This window comes from Oreochromis aureus, linkage group 11, assembly GCF_013358895.1.
Source record: "Oreochromis aureus strain Israel breed Guangdong linkage group 11, ZZ_aureus, whole genome shotgun sequence".
NCBI classification, from domain to species: Eukaryota; Metazoa; Chordata; class Actinopteri; order Cichliformes; family Cichlidae; genus Oreochromis; species Oreochromis aureus.
In genome coordinates, this window is record NC_052952.1 from 5825848 (window position 1) to 5845648 (window position 19801).

General features: G+C 40.5%; 1 protein-coding gene across 3 annotated transcripts in view; it reads right to left on the reverse strand.

Annotated features, from left to right (window-relative positions):
* The window catches only part of LOC116315277 (vacuolar protein sorting-associated protein 13B), a 298439-nt gene that overhangs the window by 170069 nt on the left and 108569 nt on the right, over positions 1 to 19801 (reverse strand). For all 3 annotated transcript variants that reach the window (XM_039619055.1, XM_039619054.1, XM_031733531.2), the window contains 2 exons: positions 8317 to 8426; positions 5915 to 6047 (listed from right to left, as the gene is read on the reverse strand). In XM_039619055.1, coding sequence (XP_039474989.1) covers positions 5915 to 6047; positions 8317 to 8426 — 243 coding nt within the window. The remainder of the gene's footprint in view (positions 1 to 5914; positions 6048 to 8316; positions 8427 to 19801) is intronic.

The following is a 19801-nucleotide window of genomic DNA, read 5'->3' on the forward strand; positions in this document are numbered from 1 at the left end:
TTGTCCTTTTAAGTCCTTCCAGTACACAAGAAAATTACATTTAATCCCATCATTCAGACCACAAGCAGACAGGAACAAAGACAACAGTTCTTATTCCAACCTTTAGGAAGCATAGCCAGATAGGAAAGGTTTCTCAGCAAATGAAGTATGTTCTCAGAGTGCCAACAGCTAATTTTAGGATTGAAGCAAAAAAAAAAAAAAAAGCCGGTGAGATCATTACTCTGGTAGATGTTAGAGAACAATAAGAAGCTCGGGACTTGGGAGGCTCATGATCAGAAACACGGTGCTGCTGCCAACAAGAACATTCATTAGGGACAAATAAAGAAAATACTTAGAGGCTAGTTTTATGTGAACCAATTTGTGGCGTAATTGTGCGGGCAGACAGAAATCGACCTCAAACTGTGGAGAAATGACTTGTTTTCAAAATTGTCTTTCCACGGCCTTTCTTGTCGGATAATCGCACAAAAACAACTGTTAACACTTCTGTGATGATGTTACTAAGCAACATTCAAACAAACCTGTGATGTGAATTGACCAGAATATTTTGTTGGGCCATATAATGTAACCAGTAACAAAATGTCTAAAAAAAAGCGTGCTGACTGACAGAAAAGCCAACCATAAAACTGTAAAAAACAAAACAACAACAACAAAAAAACAGCCATTCATAAAGTTAAACTAGTTTAAAGTTTCATCGTATAAAGAGATTTTGAGACGACGTGATTTTCTTTCACCGAGACTTTAAATCCAAGTCTCTGTCATCCACCAGAAGTGGCTTCAGTCCAACTGAGCCTGAACTGGTTGTGAAAGTCAGCGGTGTCTTATAACACGTGCCCTGTATATTTAACATGTGTAATGACCAAAACCAGAGAGGAAGAGAGAACGGGTGAAATATTGTGTTGCCAGATAGAGCTGAGTGCCTATGGGTTATGAGTTTCAAGCCGGGCAGCCCCGGTCCCAGTATGATATCACCTTGCCCTCAGTGCTTCGGGGGAAATGATCTGCAGAGAACTGGTTCTGTGTGTCTCTGTACATTTGCCTACACATTAACAGGCACCTTCCAAAAGCCAGCAGGAAAGTCCCCCTTGATTACTACGAAACTGTAGCTAGGCTCAGTGTGGTAACAAAACAACATAACACTCTCTTTAAATCATAAAAGTGCCAGGCATGCATTCAAATAACCAATTGGAAGCAGGGACATCTAGCTAGTACAATTGTTCTGAGGAGGCTTTGAACTGCTAAAAGCTCTAAAAATGATTTTCTTTTAGTGGATTATGATTTATTCTTTCTAATTCCCTAAGGTGATTTTGTGGGAAAATCAATAGCTCCAGTGGAAAACTATGATAATCAATAGGCACAGACATAGACTCCACTTGCCAATTTATAATCAGGCGGAACAAAACAAGGCTCTATCTCAGTATTCCATATATCCAGCACTCTGGGTCATTTAATCCTGTGATAATATTTCAATCTAGCACAATTTTGACATGCAAGCTGTTAGCTTATATCTTCAAACTGACCACTTGAACGCAAGGTTAGCACACACACCGTGGGCTTTCCGAGGCCCAGTAGGGATCAGGAAGCAGAATTTCACAGAAAATCTTTGCATTTCATTTGCAGCTTCTACAGATGCTTTCTGAAAACGAATCATCTTGTTTTTCCCACTGTGTTTCAATAAGGTGTAAAACAGCAGCGTCGAGGCACCTGGAACTCAAGACTCAAGGGAAACCTGAAAGAAGTACCCAGGATTTTGCAGTACACATAACATTGAAACACTCCCACACCCATCTTTCCTCTGTTTACCTAAACAAATGCCAGCAACTAAATTGGACCTTGTCACATAGTCTGACATTTACTTGGAATCAGGTTGAAACAAACACATTTGAACTATCAAGTAAAATGCCAAATGATAATTTAGTAAAAAGATGTAAAAAAAAAAAAAAAAAAAAAAAAAAAAAGGGGGGGATGACTTGGACCATTTCAATTCATTTCTTATAAATGCCATTTCTCAGCACATTTATTAATTTGCCTGAAATCCTTGCTCTATCATAACTGATTAGATCAAGTTCAATCAATATCAATCAACAACAGTCATTTCTCTACAACTATATTCGAATCAGCTCTATCTTTCAGCAAATCATTATGGCTTATTGAGTCAGTCCAAGCTAAACAGCTGGACTGCATGTCGTGGGGTAAACACGCAGCAATTACAAATACATTCTGAAAAAGAAAAAAAAATGCACCGCAACATTCAATAAGGCTAAATGGCTTTAGACATGAAATGCATCATGCTGACACGGAAAAGAAGACAGTTTTATGTCCAGCTTAAAGTCAACTTGGTATAAACACCACACGCAAACATGCTAAACTAATAGGACTGAAGGACTAACCATGAACAGTGATTGTTTGTTTGTTTCTTTGCCTAAAAAACAAACAAATGTGAAAGCTAGACCAGAGGGAGCCGCTTAAATATCCCAGTCCTTCTTAGTGCTGTCCATGCATGGTAAAACAATTCATAAATCATCTTTAGAGAACCAAACTCCAACCACAACATGTTAGATGTCGACAGCTCTGATGGGGAAGAAGCCCTGGTAAGAAAGCTTTATGCAGAAAAATACAAACTATGGTTCATTTAGTTCAGCTGTGTACAGTTACAGGGTTAACGCATGTCAGTTCTATTTTTGGGTGTATTTTAACTAATGTCCCAACAAACAGGACTTTCCACAAGATTTCAGCATTAAAAAACCATTAGTCTAAGCAGGACTAAATATCAGTGCAGATCTGTTTACAGATCAGGTATCTGCAGCAGGTATTTACCCCATGATCATCAGCCAAGGAATATTAGAAATTAACATCCCATTTATCAGCCCCCAAATGAATCCCAGGAACAACTAATCAAGAGAAACGAGGCAGAACACAGTCTTAGTTTATGAACCTATGTGCATCAAGTTTCACCACAATCCAACAAAATGTCAGGAGTTCACATCTGTCTTTACGCAGCCATGACGTCCAGTCATTTTTTTCTACATACACAGAAACAAAACTGTAAAATGTGGAAAGAAGGCATTATTGTGTAACTAGGTACAAGTGGAACTGGAGTCGTGGGATGAAATCAGCAGAGTACCTGCTGTGCTGTAAGAGTCTCTCCAGTGCTGAGCTGTGGCCTATCAAGATCTTATAACCGTAGGGAAGCGTATTATTTCACCATGATTAAAACCGCAAGGGTGAAATGACTCGGCCATTTTCTTCTTCTGATTGGTTGCGGAAACAATTTGTAACTTTTCATTACATCTTCTCCTGTAACACCACAGCAATTTCCAGAGAAGATGCTATTCATTTGCTTACAAGCTCCACTCCAGCATGGAGAACTGGAGCGGGGGCACCGAGGGCTACATTTTAATAAAATGCAGTATGAGCACCTGGTTACTAATGTCTTGTTTTCACTTCACAAGAGAAATATTTGGATAAGAAAGAGCATGAGTCTGACAAAGTATATGTTTGAATAACTAATGGAGCCCAACAATTAGATGCCATATACAAATGTTGTGTGTCTAACAGTAAACACACCCACAGGCAGAATTTGTGGCCAGATTTCCAATCCACTTAACATTTCATAACAACCAAAATACTACGTGTGAAAGCATCAGCGTTTGAGTGTTGTCTGTTCTAAAATCTGGTCTTTTATCGACTATTTTCAAAAACTTGATGGTGGACAGGATGTCAAAAACAAGACAGAAAAGATGAACTAAGGAAAAACAATTACAAAAACGAGCGAAAAAAAACAGAAATAAAGTTACCCAGTGAAAAATAACTTCACAGACAGAAAAACAAAAAGTTAGATAGAAAGAGAGAGGACCAGTCAAAGAGAAAACACACTGACGGACAGTTTACTCCAGTCAGCGAGTGTTGCTGACAAACTACAGTCTGATGTTACTTAGTATGGAGTGTTGGAGCCAAGCTGATTATTTACTGACAATCCTCTAATGAGACAATATACTTTTAGGATGCGAGTAAGCAAAGATGCTTCTTTATGGAAAAGCCATTAGTCTAGTTTGCAAAAAACATGGACCAGAGGGGAAATCAGGAGGAAACGGCGGCATGACCTTTCAGCTGCGAGCTTTTTAAACAAGCTAGGAGACAACCCTCATGGCCTTTGTTTAAACTCTGAAATGTCAAAGGAGCATTTTTTTCTATCTAAACACTTGACATGGGAGAAAGTTATACACATCCAAAGCTTTTTACAGCTACAGAGATGACTTCACCCAAAACAGAGACTTATCACTCCTGCTGGGAAAACGTTTCCCAGGGACTTAAAAAAAAGAAAAGAAAGAAAGAAAGAAAAAAGTTGAACGACTTGCTTATTTCTCCTGACTCGTCACTGTGATGCTTTAGTAGAAAATGTTACAGTGTTTAAAGGAGCCTTAACACAGTGAGAGTCAAAAAAGTACAGACTATGAAGAATTTTTTTATATTAATTAGTATATATACATGTACAGATAGATATACAGATATACAAATATACAGCTTGACAGATAGAAAGATAGACAGATAGACAGATAGATACTGGGGTGGCACACTAAAAACAGAATTTCCAGTTTTATTATGCTGTTGTTAAATATGTGTTACTTGAAAAATGGCAAAAAAAGAGAAAGAAAATAATTATATCCTAGTTAATTTCCTGCTATTAAAGCTGATATTACTGAAAATAGGTACATATAAAAACCAAATAAAATATTAAAATCCATAATAATATGTTTAGTTCATGTTTCAACTCAATGTAGGGTGTCTTTCTCTGTCTTGTGCTCATGTTAATATAAAATTATTTAAAAAATGATAAAAACACCACTTGTTCTCTGCATTTATACTCTATGATGAATTGCTGATAACCTCTTTGCCTGTCCTAATACCACCAGCAATAACCTAACATCTGACACTGTTGGTGTACTTTGCAGAAATAATAAACCCAGTAGGCATTTTCAAGAAAAGATTCATATTCTTTTCTGTCTGTCCCATCTATGCATCTTTTACCAAAGGTTTCAGAGGTACCTGCTTAGGACAACAGCTTTATGGATTATGGAAGAATCACACACACACACACACACACAAGGAGTAGGAGTGTGTGTGTGTGTACGGGTTCTTACTATCTTGGTGGGGACCAAAATCTGACATTTACTATACTTGTGGGGACCAACAGCCCTCGTGGGGACCAAAATCCAGGTCCCCATGGGGTTGAAGGCATTTTTCACTCAAAATGTGGTATTAGTGTCAGGGTTACAATTAGGTTATGGTTAGGTGTAGGGTAAGGGTTAGGGTTAGGCATTCATTTTTGATGGTTAGGGTTAGGGTAAGCAGCTAGGGAAAGCATTATGTCAATGGGATGTCCCCAAGAAGATAGAAGATAGCAAACCAGATGTGTGTGTGTGCGTGCGTGTGTGTGCATTTGTAGACTTAAGGTATTCATTTGTGTGTACTGACAAATCCATGCACTCTGCAGACTTATGTATGCGCAGCAAATATGTTTTTTCTGAAAAGGGGGTCCTGGAAAGTGGAAAACTGGCATACAGGGAGGCTACACATAGCCAAGCCACTCATCTCTTCTGGGCATGAAAAGCCACAGTAGTACTACCAGAAGAGAAAAACAGAGGATGACATGTCTGGAGATGTGGTGTCCTGAGAAACGGGTTCACTCAGGTGTCAGCACATGTTATGTAACAACATAGCAGCTTAAAATCAGTCCATACAAACAACATTACTACTATTAATATACCAATGAGAAACAACTAAATTAAAACACTGAATTTAGTGTGGCGTAGCCTGTTTCCTTTACGTGCATGACTGAAAGTCATGTATGATATGTATTTGCCAGTGCAATCATTCATTATATAAAAAAAACACAGACTCGAATTGGTAAACCTACCTGTCACAGTCTTAGTTTTGACTGGGCTGCTGGCATAGTCTGAGGCCTGATTTGAAGATTGTTTGACCAGTGGTGTGCTCCCTACTGACACCTCGTCCTCTCTCCTCTTGGCCAAAGGAACTGCACCAGGATTCTGCAAGGACATCAAAGCATGAACACCTATACGGCCATGGACAGGAAAATGCTGTGAATGTAAAGTATGCATTTATTCACGTCTTGAAGGGAACAATTGAGACTGAGATTTAGTCAGCTCTCAAGATCTCTGGTAATCAGGAGAAACAATAAATAATGCAACTAAAGACAGAGATACAGGCAGAGAGAGAAAAAGAAAAATGCAGTGGAACACAAAACCGGACTCCAAGACCAACAAGGACTAGTGACAGCTCCCTGCTTTTTTTAAGCAGTCTCCCATGCAGGCCAAACACACACACTCACACACTGCTGTCAGTGAGATGGCTGAAAGACAGAGGAGTGGAAGGTTGTTCTGAAATAAGGAAACCCCATTAGCATCGGCCAGCAATACCAATCGGCTATGATGCAGCTGCACAAGGCCTCAGGCCAAACACGTACTGCAGCCTGTGTAAACATGCACGCACGCACACACGTGCACGTGCACGCACGCACACACACACACACACACACACACACACACACACACACACACACACACACACACACACACACACACACACACACAGTTGCTTTTCAGTGACTAGGTTGGGACCCAAGTGCTGGTTGTGGTTAAGATTAAAAATGCCCCCCTAAATTACATTAGCAATTGAAGCTACTGACTTAAGTATGATGCCAAATCTTTTCTAGGTTCTTGAAACTTTGGATATAGTGAAGAAAATACTGCAGGTTCATTGCCCAAAGTGGTGTTTGACTAGAAAATTCTCTGTGTTGACAATTAGAGCTTTCTGATCGCTCTCCTTTGTATGTCTGTTTCTTATCATTTCATTCCATATCTCTTCACTGTGTCTCAAAGATGCCTCCTCCACTGTTAATGCTAATCATTTATTCAATACTCTCATTTCTCCTCTCATCAGCCTTACTTCCACTTTGGCTTTCTCTATGAAGTCAAAAGTTCTACTCGCACACCTGTCACACAAAATGAACTTCCTTCCATACCTCAAAATGCCCCCCTGCTTGTCCTGTTTTCCTTATTTTCCAGCATTTCCTGTCATCTCGACCCAAACCAGTCAGTGTCCTTTCCACTGTCCTTCACATGCTGTTGACTGGCCTTCAGATACAGGCCTTGTCTAATCCAGCAAGGCCTCGAGAAGTGGCCCTGACAGGCAGCTGAGGTAGACATTCATACAGAAACACACACACACTGGCTGCAGCATGTCTACATAGGCACCCACCGGCCGATGTTGTGTGTCCTTCGCATTGGCTGTAGTTCAACTCATAACATGTGTTTACCCCCTTACAGTAACAACCTCTAGCACAGGGAGCTGGTGCAGTTAACTCCCGCTCTTTGTTGAATACAGACATACATCTTTCAAAACTGCAAGGGGCATAAAACAGAGCAACTTAATGGGGGAAAAAATAGCATATTATGTTCATTGACAATATATATATATTTATGTGGCTTTATGGGGTGAAGCTGTGCTATATCCCAGGCAATCACACCAAGAATGTCTATAAGTGTGCATGAAATGTATGCACAGAACATTCAATGTCCATAACCATCACCATGACCCCTGTCAAATAAACAGAGAGAGACTGGATGGAAGACAGGGAGCAGAACAAATGGAAAAAGGTAGCTGGGAAAGAGAAGGCAAGTCTGAAGGAGGAAAAACTACAGACATTTATATCCACTTCAGTCGATTAACTAAACTAAGTGTGTGAGTGCCAGCAGTTTACAAACGCACATTACAAATGCCTGTATAAAGGTGGAGTTCCTTATGAGGATGGTAGTTTACTTACTTACTTTGGTTACAGTGACTGTAATCTGTGCAGAACCCAGGATACAATGGCACCAACTATGTATCTGTCCACCAAATGGACATAGAAATAACATTTCAAGATAAAGTAGAGCTACAAGTGGTGTTTGTAGCTGTTCACATGTTTGAGTAACAACCCCAATAATGCTCAGATTATGGCAGACAGATTCTATATCCTCTTTTGCCCAAGAATACGTCGGGATCCAACTCAAGAAGGAGTTCCAAAACATTGCTGCACTAATTATTTTATTATATCTTACTTAACTTTTATTTATACAGGTAGTCCAATTAAGATTCAATGTCTCATTTACAAGAGAGACCTGTGTTTCCCATCATTACTAGTTGGCTGTGATCTTGTTGTGACTTCAGATAAGCAGCAGAAAATAGATGGCTAAACTGACATTAGGCCTGGAAGAGAAACTGACAGCCTGTCTGAGATGAGACTGGATCAAGTACCTGCTGCTGTTGTCTGCTGCTCGCTCTGTGAGGTTGATACAAAAGCCATGTGCAGAAGATTGGGTCCACATTGATAGCTATACCCTGGACACTGACCAGCAGGACTGCACCTGGAAAAAACATATACAGAATCAGAGTTTTAGTAATATAACACAGAAGACAAAGAAAATCAAACCAATGATAAATTGCTATGTTCCAAAAAAAATAAAATAAAAGACAGCAAAGTATATCGTCTACATCTGTTTGCTTTTACAAAATGAAATTTGCTGGAGACCAGTTGTTTGACAGCACTCAAGCCATTTTTTGAAGATGTTTGACTTCAGTAATCAATATAACCTAGTCGACAGAATCCAGACTAATGTGGAGACTATGCGAACATGGACAAAGTTCTGATACTGCAAACTTCTCCAAAGTAAAAGGAATACTGATGTGCAATCAGTGTAAGATAATATAATCAGCAAGTTAAGTGACTTAAACTGAATCTTCTCACATTGAGTGTCAGGTTCCTCCACTGCTGTACATAATACAGTCCAAATGAACTGCTGGTGGGTATCGAGCCCGCTTGCTGGAGTGCAGCGAGGAGGACAGTTTGTTTCAATTGCGCTGTTCAAAGTGGTATCACGCTAAGCCAAGAATAACATTTTCTTTTGATAAATTTCTATGAAACTCAAGACTTTCTCTGGGTTTTGGTTTACTCTTAAATAATAATCTTTACCAACAATAAGCGGACCCTGAGGTAATGCATTAGGATCCTATCAATAATGATTCCCATGCCGGCAGGATTAGCATAAGGTCTCTGGCGTGCCGTGAAATGTCCCAGCATGACGATGGGAGGATGTTTCAGCTCTAGAAGGACTTTCAGCAGTTTAAGAGAGCTTTGGACAAGACCCGAGTCTTCTGTTTCAGGCCCTGAGGCAAGGTTGCGTGTGTGTGTGTGAGTGTGTGTATGTTTATATTTCACCTCCAACAAAGCTTGATTACCTGCTGCTTTGCCTAACATTTTAGTGTCTCCAAAGCATGAACAAAGCTGAATTAGAACCACCCATTCCCCAGCATTTGTGTGCTCGCTCGCGCGCGCACGCACACACGCACACACACGGACACATTTTTGTTACACTAACTTTGTAGCTTGGCAGAAACAACTCCCTCTTCCATTATTTCTGTGAACAATACAAATAAAACTGTTCTAATTTGCTGCACTTTTACAACATTTAGTGATTTATAGCCTGTGAACTTGTGTGTGTGTGTGTTTGCAGTGCAAAGTAAAGGTGTATGAGAGCAATGTGAAATGTCTTTGTGTTCATACTGTCAAATATGTGACCGTGTGTGTATGCAAGGTGTGAAAGCTTTAATACGTACATCCACAATATAGTATTTTATAGTGTATCCACAGGTCAATACTAGGCTTTGTGCGTATAATTATTATTCACTGGGTGCAATTTTATTCCTCAACCATGATTTATTACTAGTATACAATCCTTTCTGGGCAAAGGGGAAACATTCTCCTTGGATAAAGTCAAACTGACTCAGAGTTCTTCCTCTATTGCTTCATCTATGCATCCATCTTCCATCAATTCCATCCCAGTGTTTTCACTGTTTCCTCATCCACCTCTCTCCCCCTCCTGATGAGGAATCATAACCTCAGTCCTGTGGCTTGAACTTCTATACCACACTGCGGCTTCTTAATAGGCTCTGGCTGTGGCTGTAGTTCTGGGGCCCAACTTCAAGTGGTTTTGCTGCAGCTCAGAACAGCATGAGCTGTATAGGACCCAGAAGGCTGGGAGCGAGATGAATAGTGAAGATGTCCTTAAGACCCTAAATCATGGTCTATAAGATAGACTAGCACATTTAGCTGAAATCATTCATGGCTGCACAAGTAATCTAACACACCAGATTAATTGTGTATGTAACATTAAAAAGAGAAATTTTAAAAAATACTGCACCCAGCTTCATTTCAGAATATTTTATGAATAGGTTCATTTTTAAAGCGATCACTTGACACAACTGAATTTTCATAAAACTGCCTGTGAGCCAGAGGAACCAGAATTTCACCCTATGCCAGATTCAGTAGAAAAAGCAGAAATAAACACAAATAAGTTTTCATTACTTATCAGATGAACTCAGTTGTCAGCTCCAGTTTTCCAGTTTGGCTCCTTAAATACCTGCTGTGAATTCCACAGCGTTTTCAGTGTTACGTCAGCAGCTGTAATCTTACTGTGGCTGTGCGTGATGTCTGCTTGGCATCTGTTCAGGACAGCCATGACCATGTCCATACATCACAGCACCACTCAAAAACCTCTCTTTTTAAGACTAACAGAGCAAACAATACTCTCCCCCCCCACCTGCCAGTTTGATGGTGACACAGAAGTAAAATATGTGTTGACCTTGCTGCTGAGGCTTTGAAGACCAAGGCTTTACAATACACACGGTGTTCTTGTTTCATCATTGTGTTGACATAACTACCAGAGAGTGGCACCTCCTTTGAAGCATGCAGGACCATGAAACGGCCCAGAGTGTTTAGAGGGTGACCTCGGCAGCAGGCTAACTGTTGTTTTTCTCCACTCTAACAGGGTGGCATAAGGGTAATTACAAAAAGTGATGACAATCATTACAAAGGTGTTTTTCTTACTTCCCAAATGAATCTTCAAGAAAACACCTCAAAGCTCCTCAGTGGCCTAGATTCTGAAAATACATACAACCGCAAAATCTACACGCAGACGTCTGTGAAGACACACTTACCTTGACTAAACCACAGTGGACCTATTAATGTCAAAAGTGTTTTTTTTCTTCAGTGGCTTAAGACCAGTAGAGTTAAAAGTCAGCATAAGGCTGTTGGTGTTGTCTTACTGCTGCCTAGCATCAGGCCTCACACAGTCTGAAGCTACATTTAAGTAGCCCTGACTGAGAGAAGGCCTCTAATGTTTAAGCTCCGTCTATGTTCTTGTCAGTCTCTGTATTTATGGATCTAAAATCCCACTAAACAATCAGCCACGCATTTTTACATCTTCATAGTTTTTTTTTTAATCAGTCCACATAGTTTATACATTGACTTCTCTGAATATAAAATCTGCTTTTGTTCAGTCACTGCAACCATGAAATTTAATCAACAGGGAGTGGTTAGGTCAGTCCAAGTTCAAAACCAAGTCCCACAATGGAGACCAAAGCCCTGATTGGGGGTTGCAGAGGGCACAGCCTCTCAACTACAGGGCAATGACCCCCAACATCAGAGTAACAGACAGGCAAGGTGGGAGGTGCTCTCCAATCACCCCCCCAGGTAGACAGTGGGGGGAGGATTCATGTCTCAGCCAGCTAATCGCCCCCTCAGAATCACTTCATTGTTGGACGGGAGGCAGTGCAGGGACCCTGTGTCCAGCTTCTCCAACAGAAAATAAATAAATATAGCCCAGCCCGCGTCAGCCAGATGACTTCTGACAGGTTTGGTTAATTTCGAAGCCAAGTAGCAAAACAAAACATTACGCCAGCGTGCGGGGCCTACACTGCCTTTAATTGCTTTTCCGATGAGCTCATGACTCGAAGGTGTCCTGGAGTGAGCCGTGCAGTCCGACAGGTGTTCTACTGGTGTGTGTGTCAGAGAGAGAGAAAAAGAGAGTTGGAGCTGCTGACACCAATGAAAAGGGACTCAGCTGTGTGTGGGTGGGTGCAAGGAACACTGTTTGCAACATGTGATTGTGTGTGTCTCCTTATGAACACAAGTGTTTCTGTTTGGATCCATTTCAGATGAGCTGTCCAACAGTGAACATCCCCTGTAACCACACACAATTTGGTCTCTCACACACACTGACTTTTCTGCAGTTCCCCTGCTGAAAAGCAGCCCAGGGCAATGCCGCCACAGGAGCCCAGGGGCTCAGGAAGGACACAGGCAAGTTTGACTGGAAACAGACCCTGCTCTACGGAAAGCCTGCTCTCACTCTGGGCCAATTTAGCCCGGCACTGGAAGGTGGTATATACAGTATGTGCATGTTTGTGCGTGTGTGCTTTTAATAGAATATATATAAGGCTACAACCCTAAGTGTATGTGTGTGTCTTCCAATATGGCCCAATTGCAGTAGCTTGTAGCTGACAGGCTAGACCCACCTCATAAAGGTTGACTATAGCTGTGGGTACAGTAACGGTAATAGGGAGGAAGAAACTTGTAAAGTGACTAAGCCAGCAAGAAAATCAGGAGAAGGCAGAAAGAAAAAGGTGAACAGAGGCAGAAATAAGTCCTAAAAATGAACTAAAAGAAAGACACACATTCAAAGGAATAAAAAGACAGAAAAAGGGAGACTGAATAGATACTGAGATGCAGAACATCAAGAGGATAATGAAAACATGTAGGCGATAAAAGAGTAAAATTTAAAGAAGCTAGTTTCCTAATCTTTATGATAAGTGAGTGCCTCAGTAAGAGTGGGTCAGCTTGCCTACTCGTGGTTCAGTATGATTTATGGAATCACTGAAGTGCGTCTCCATACAAGCACAGTTCTGTAAACTGGATGTATGACATACATATAAGTTAGGATAAGAAGTAAAATGTTTATGTACAAAAGTACTGATTCACTACAGAATTTAAAATTCTAATAAGCAGACATTTATAAAATGCATATGTGTGTCTCTACATCAGGACACTGTGTCTCTCAACAAGTACGTGAATAATCATGCAGTCATGTAGTGAGTACAGGGCTCATTCAGAGAGAGAGGTCAATCCCCGTTCCCACCAGAGGCTCCTTCTATCCCATCCACTGTGTTTTGGTGAGTCATTGTTTTTAGTTATAAACCCAACATTTCTCAGGCCAGCTGTTTTGTTCCAGAAAACGGAGCATGCTGTAGCTCTGTTGTCAGGACACTTCTGGGTGGTGCCTCAGTCAACAGTAGCACATTCTCCCTGTGCATGCATGTGTATGCTTCAATGTTAATATGCACACATTTTATTTGCATCTAGACACAAAAGAGTAATTTCTAATTTTTCTTCGGGGTCAGTAGGATGTGAACCAAATAAAGGTGAAGTTTCAACAAGTGAACGCAAGTGCATATAAACTGTGATCAAGGCCACCTCTCGTTGTTTTTATCTACAATTTAGAAAGATCTTCGGTTTGGTGTCTTAAATATAAAACAGACCACACAGTAAACAGCTGACATTTGCACATCTATAGGGCATGTTGTAGATCAGCATGATATGGTGTAGAGGTCAGATGAGGGGGTTGAAGCAAGAGAAAAACAGCAGCTCTGTAAAGCTCCAGATGTTGATAAGAGGCTCTATAGTCATACATTTCCCACTTCTACTCGACTCCTAGCCTTCATAAATCCACTTCAATGCTCACAGTGTTGAAAAGACAACCAGACACAGCACAATTGGTGCCTATATCACTACTGAAACCTAACCAGCCCTGATTTGGAGTATTCCAGCTGTTGTCTCTTTTCCTGGTCTCTCTCACCAATAGAAAATGCTTATAGTCACGACCAAATGTGACCTGGCCCTTGTCAGCAAGATAGCTAGCTTTCTTAATGAGAGACAAAACAGACTTGGTCCTGATTGCATTAATGTATCATTACCATATCCATCATGGACATACAGTGCACTGTGTGAACTCTAAATGAGCCCCAGTATAATGTAAGGGGAACAGGAGAGACACTTCTGAGCTCATTAAAATAAACAGACTTCTGCTTCTGCTGCTGCTTTCCCACAGAAAGCTTGAGTTTTGCATACTTACCTTGAAAAGTCCTTATCACTGCTATCATTTAGTTGGCTCATGGGCTTTCTCTGCAGTTCAAGCCGAGTTCTTTCAGTTTGTCATGAGGAAAGGGGGAGTAAAGCATGTTAATGTCTGCCATTAGGTGGGGTTGCTTCCAACTATTTTATATGAATTACACTAACAAATTGAAAAGGCTATTTGCAAATGGCAAAATGTTAAGTTTACGTGAAATTGCAATTATGTTATACTCTTGAGGCTAATAATGTCCATAAAAAGGAAGCATATTGCCAAGTAATGATGTAGGCCAGTCTTCATACAAATAGTAACAACCAAGGGAAAAAAAAATTGGAAACAGCTTCCATGTCAAAAACACAGCAACTCTTAATGATGCTCACAAATCAAAGTAAGCGTGAAGCTGAAAGCAATATGTAACACAGAGCAGAAGAACTAAATAGCTTGTATATGTACAACAAACAGCCACAACAAGAAAGTCATTTCCCAAGTAATGTGCAGGTCACCTTCAGTACTCCCATAGTCATCCTATGGGTGTGGTTGTGTGTGTGTGTGTGTGTGTGTGTGTGTGTGTGTGTGTGTGTGTGTGTGTGTGTGTGTGTGTGTGTGTGTGTGTGTGTGTGTGTGTGTGTGTGTGTGTGTGTGTGTGTATCAGTTATCGTCTGGCAGTAGGATGGCCTTTTTGTCTCTCTGTACAGAAACTGACCCGCTTTATAATCCAACTATGTTTTGGATTTGGAACAAACATCCAGATGACAAACACTCAGCCCCATCTTCTCCAGTTATTCCCCTTCAGCTCACTTCACAGCTCTCAGGCTTCTAAAGAGCATGCAGAAAATAAGGGACAAAATGTTGCCTTTATTACTTTCAAGCCTTTCCAACTCTCTGCAGCTTAGTTTCCCCCAGTCTCTCAGCTTGGCCTCTTGTCAGTTCAGTAGACTAAGTAATGATCTCAGTGACAGATCAAAGTCTTCTGCCTAAGATCTGGGTCGCTCGGGAAGCTGGGAATGCTGCTTTTCAGAAACTGAGATTAGCACAGTAATATGTAGACGATCTTCTGTATCTGTCTGTATGTTGGTATGGCTGTCATCCACTCAGCTAGGCTGAATATTTCTGTCAAGCAATTTGTCTATTTACTCCATGAATGAAGTTTAGTGTCTTTGAAATACTCTTTCATTTTGGCGGCACTTGAGGTGATAAGGAGTCACTGATGAGACATTTTTACATTACACTCCTTAGAGATTAATAAGAGAACACAGCAAGCATTAAAAAGTGTTTTTCCATGGATGCTCAGTTGGTTACTGCTCATGTTGCTACTGTATTCCAAAGAAATCTGTACAGCTGCTACCAGAAATTGTTGGGGGGTTGGGGGATTTCTTCCTGGTAAATCAAAATACAAAATACAACGTAAAAACCTTTAGCACACAGAGAGAAAACTGGGATTTTCTTTAGTGGATACAAATAAGTTCACTCAAGTCAATTATATGACTATTAATTTACTAAACGTGTTTTTACAGAGAACAAATCAGCATGTTTGCCAGTGGATCGGGGCTTTACAACAAGCAGTTAAAGTTAGTCTCAGTTCTTCTTCGCAGCTGCCAAGCAATCAGTGTAACACTGTGTTAAAATTATGAAATTGATCATTTATCACTTATTCTGAATATAGTCTTTATATGACGTCATTTTAAAAATATGTGCTTTTAATTTATCATCATTCACTTTTATCTACTTGGAATCAGTGACATAAAAGATGTATCCGCATGTGCGTTTTGCTCTGTTCTTAACCCCAGTAGTTCCCATTAGTCCAATCTTATACTTTCACTCCACACCTACAGCTGAATGATTAATACAAAAGTTGGATAGAGGAATATAAAGAGAAACACGGGGATTGGAGAGTTGTTTATACAGAACAGTTAATATCTCTTAACCCTTTCTTCACTCTCTCTTTCATTAGTTTCATCTTCTGCTTCTCTTAGTTCCCCATCTGACTATCCACCCCATCCTCTTCTTGCTTGCCACAGTAGATTGAAGATTACTACTCTTAAAGACATAGTCTTAAGTGGTTGCACATTTGAACCATTTAGCAATTTGGTCTAATGGTTTCAGGATGAGCTATTTTTGCTGCTATGCAGGGTTGAATGGATAGGGGGATGAATGGGTGTACAGTATATTGAAATACTAGTTCTGATTGGCTGCATTTCCTTATCCAGGAGGGGGTCACTGCAGTGTCAACGCTATAAGGGATGAGCTCAAGCAGAGATAGGATGATTACAACTGAACAATTAGAAGTTAGCAGATGTTGAAAAATATTCCAAGACACGAGATTAAAGTGAAGAAAAATTATATACGGCTGTTTTAGACACATGATGATGTTTTTGAACAGTAAGCTTGTGGCTAACGTGGTATACTGGGAATCTTTTTGGTTGATTATGACAGACATACTGACTAATATTCTCTCACTGGCATATAAGGTAAACCCCAAACCTTCAACCTTGCAAGAAAAGACATCTAGATGACAGTAAAGACATGTAGTTTTGAGTGTGCGTGTTTCCTGGACCTTCAGAGAAAGCATCTTTGGCCTGTTATTAGCCACTGCTGAATGAAGCCATGATTTGAACACTCAGCACCAACAGGAAAGTAAAGGCCAAGTGTGTGTTTTGTTGTTGGAGGATGTCACTCCTGTCTGCACACACACACACTGATGAAAAAGAAGAAGTGTTTATACCCACCAGAGCCCTATTAAATACATTCAGACATCACACATGCAGACAGGCATGTACTTTTGCACACACGCATAAATAAAGGATGCTTAAGCCACCTGTGGCACAGGACTTCCAAACTACAATCAGCTGCCCTCCATTAACAAACCATGGCACAAAAGCAGCGATGAATCAGCTACTCTAAACACATTTGAAATGCTCTTCAGATCAGCTTCTTGCAGACCAGTGGGGCAAATAGGGAGGGGAGAAAGATGGGGGGTGATACCAATGAAGAAGACGAGGGTGGGAAAAAGGGAGAAAGAAAGGAAATGGTGGGAGGAAAGAGTCGGCTCAAGTGAAAGGAGAAAGGGAGGGAATGGAGATGAGATAACTGAGACAAGTCTTTAAAGGTAAAAAAATAGCAGCAGCAATTGCAAAGTAGGCTGCACTTATCCTTCAGCCTCAAAGCTGCAAAGGACATAGACACCTTCTTAGTTGAAAGGACACATACTCTATGTGACTAAGATCCTGGTTTATGTCTATGAACACATAACCATGCTATGGTGACAACTCATTTCCCTTGTTCTATTTGTTTTACAGCTGAGAAAAACAGAAGGGATAAAATACTCTCTCTGGCCACGAGTTAATATTTTGTCTTATTTCACTATGTGCATAGATTCAACAAGGTGCTGGAAACATTCCTCAGAGATTTTGGCCCATATTAATATGAGAGCAACACACAGTCGCTGCAGATTTGGCACCTGCACATCTGTGATTCAAATCTCCCCGTTCTACCCAAAGATTCTTTGCTGGCTTGCGACCTGGTGATTTTTGGATCATTTAAGTATTGTGAAATGATTCGTTACTTTGCAGGAAGCAGCCATGAACAGATGAGGACACTGTGGTCAGGAAGGCATGGACATGGTGAGCAAGAGTACTCAGGTGGAAATGTGGCGCTTAAACAATGCTCACTTGGTACTAATAAAGGGCCCAAAGTGTCCAAAGAAAATATCCCTCACGCCATCACACCAGCAGCAGCAGCAGCAGTCTGAACTGTTGACACAAGGCAGGATGACTCCATGCTTTCAGTGTTTATGCCAAACTCTGATCCTACCATCTGGATGTTGCAGGAGAAATTGTGACTCCTCAAACAGGCAATATTGTTTTTTCAAATCTTCTATCTTTCAGTTTGTTGAGCATGTGGAAAACGTAGTTTCAGTTCCTGTGGGACCCAATGTTATCTTCTGCTACTCTAGGTTTGATAATTTGTGCATTTAGAGATGCTCTTCTGCATACCTCATGCAGTAGAACATAAGGCCATTTGAGTTTTTATCAGCACAAACCATTTTCATCCAGAGAACTGATGTTCACTGCATATTTTCTCTTTTTAGACCCCTCCCTAGAGGGAGCTGCATGAGAAAATTCCCGTTTCAGAAGTTTCTGAAATACTCAGACCATTTATTATAACATTGATGTTAAAATAACTGTGATAATACAACAACAAGAAAACTACCTCTAAGCCATAGCTGTTCAGTATTACATGCTATAATAGCATTAGCTAAAGCAAACTTAATATAGACCAAGATTTGGATTATTTGGATAGAATCCACACTACACATTTACTGCTCACACCGAGATTGCAGAGAACATAGGTTGTGATATATTTTCTTGATACCATGTTATTGCACAATTCACACCTTTATAAATCTTGTTGCCTTACATCCACCTGGTCTTTCCCAGATACAGTTGCAAGCCTGATAAGCTAACGAAAATAACTTTACCCCCTAACTTCAACCTGCCAGTGTACCCAGGGCCTGCATTTATAATAAAATGTATCATTTATATATATAAATTGTTTGTATTCACACAGCCTCCTAAATCAGACATGTTCACTTGTATAATTTATGCGAACTGACCAGGACTCACTTAGCTTTTTTTAAACTTCTGTGCTGTTAGTTTAGTAGACATCTGGAGGGGGGGGGGCATACCTGAGGGAGTAACAATTTTACATTTCAAGTTCAGAGTTTAAGATGTCTACTATTATTAGAAAGCCTATGAATATGGTGGCTCAACTTTTGATTATGAGCCAGAGGAGGTTGATGGGAGCTAATGTCTAGTGGCTATTAGTGTCGGGAACAAGTCCTTTCATCTGCAGGTCTTGTATATGCTGTGAAGGGAAGAGAGCAGTGCCGGGGCTGGCTGTGTTTACTGCCTGTTTATCTAATGGGCATGTGGGGGGCTGGAAGGCCATGAGAGGTCAAACCACACACAGCGAGAGGAGCCTGGGACCCCCAGAGGACCACTCAAAGTGATGAGATTATACAACTACTGCTTGGTCTATGACTACTGCTGCACACACACATTTGTAGTAACAGTCTGGCTGACACACGCACACTTGACTCAGAGTGATGATAGTTTATTACTACTGTGTTGAGACTAAGAGCCCCAGGGGCAGGAAGATGAGTTGAGGGTTCCTGTGGACCTAAAGGCCCCCAAGGCAAAGTGAGGAAAACACCGCTCTGAGGGGGCCAAGTATGTATACAATATTTTTGCTTTAAATCAGACACACATTATAGTGCACTGAAACACATACATAACTTACCACGAATATTTACATACCAGCTGTGCAGGACCAGATGCATTATTTAATCATATGAAAACCACAAATTCAAACACACAGGGGAAAAAATAATGTGTTTACTGTTTAAAATTCAGAAAGCAGTAACCTTAACCACTAGCATCAGACTACTAGTTTAACGCTGCACAGTAAGTAAATATATGAGAGAAGTTTCTTTCATAGCAGCTTGTTATACTACTGCCACCTGTGTGATCTCAATCTTTAGTACCAGCACTTGTACAGAGGACTGCTTTGTCCCTACAAAGGGAAAAAGAGAGTTGGGGATACTTAGAAAGTCGCTAGCAACCAGCAAATCAAAGGCAAGCAGTCTGGTTTGTTTTCTCACGGTACAGGGGTTGAGTGGAAAAAAAATTACAAAAAAAACGGCTAGATAAAATAAACCTTTAATTTGACTGAAATTGGAGGCAACAAGCACTGCTGTAAGAAAAGGCTGTGAAGTGTGATTT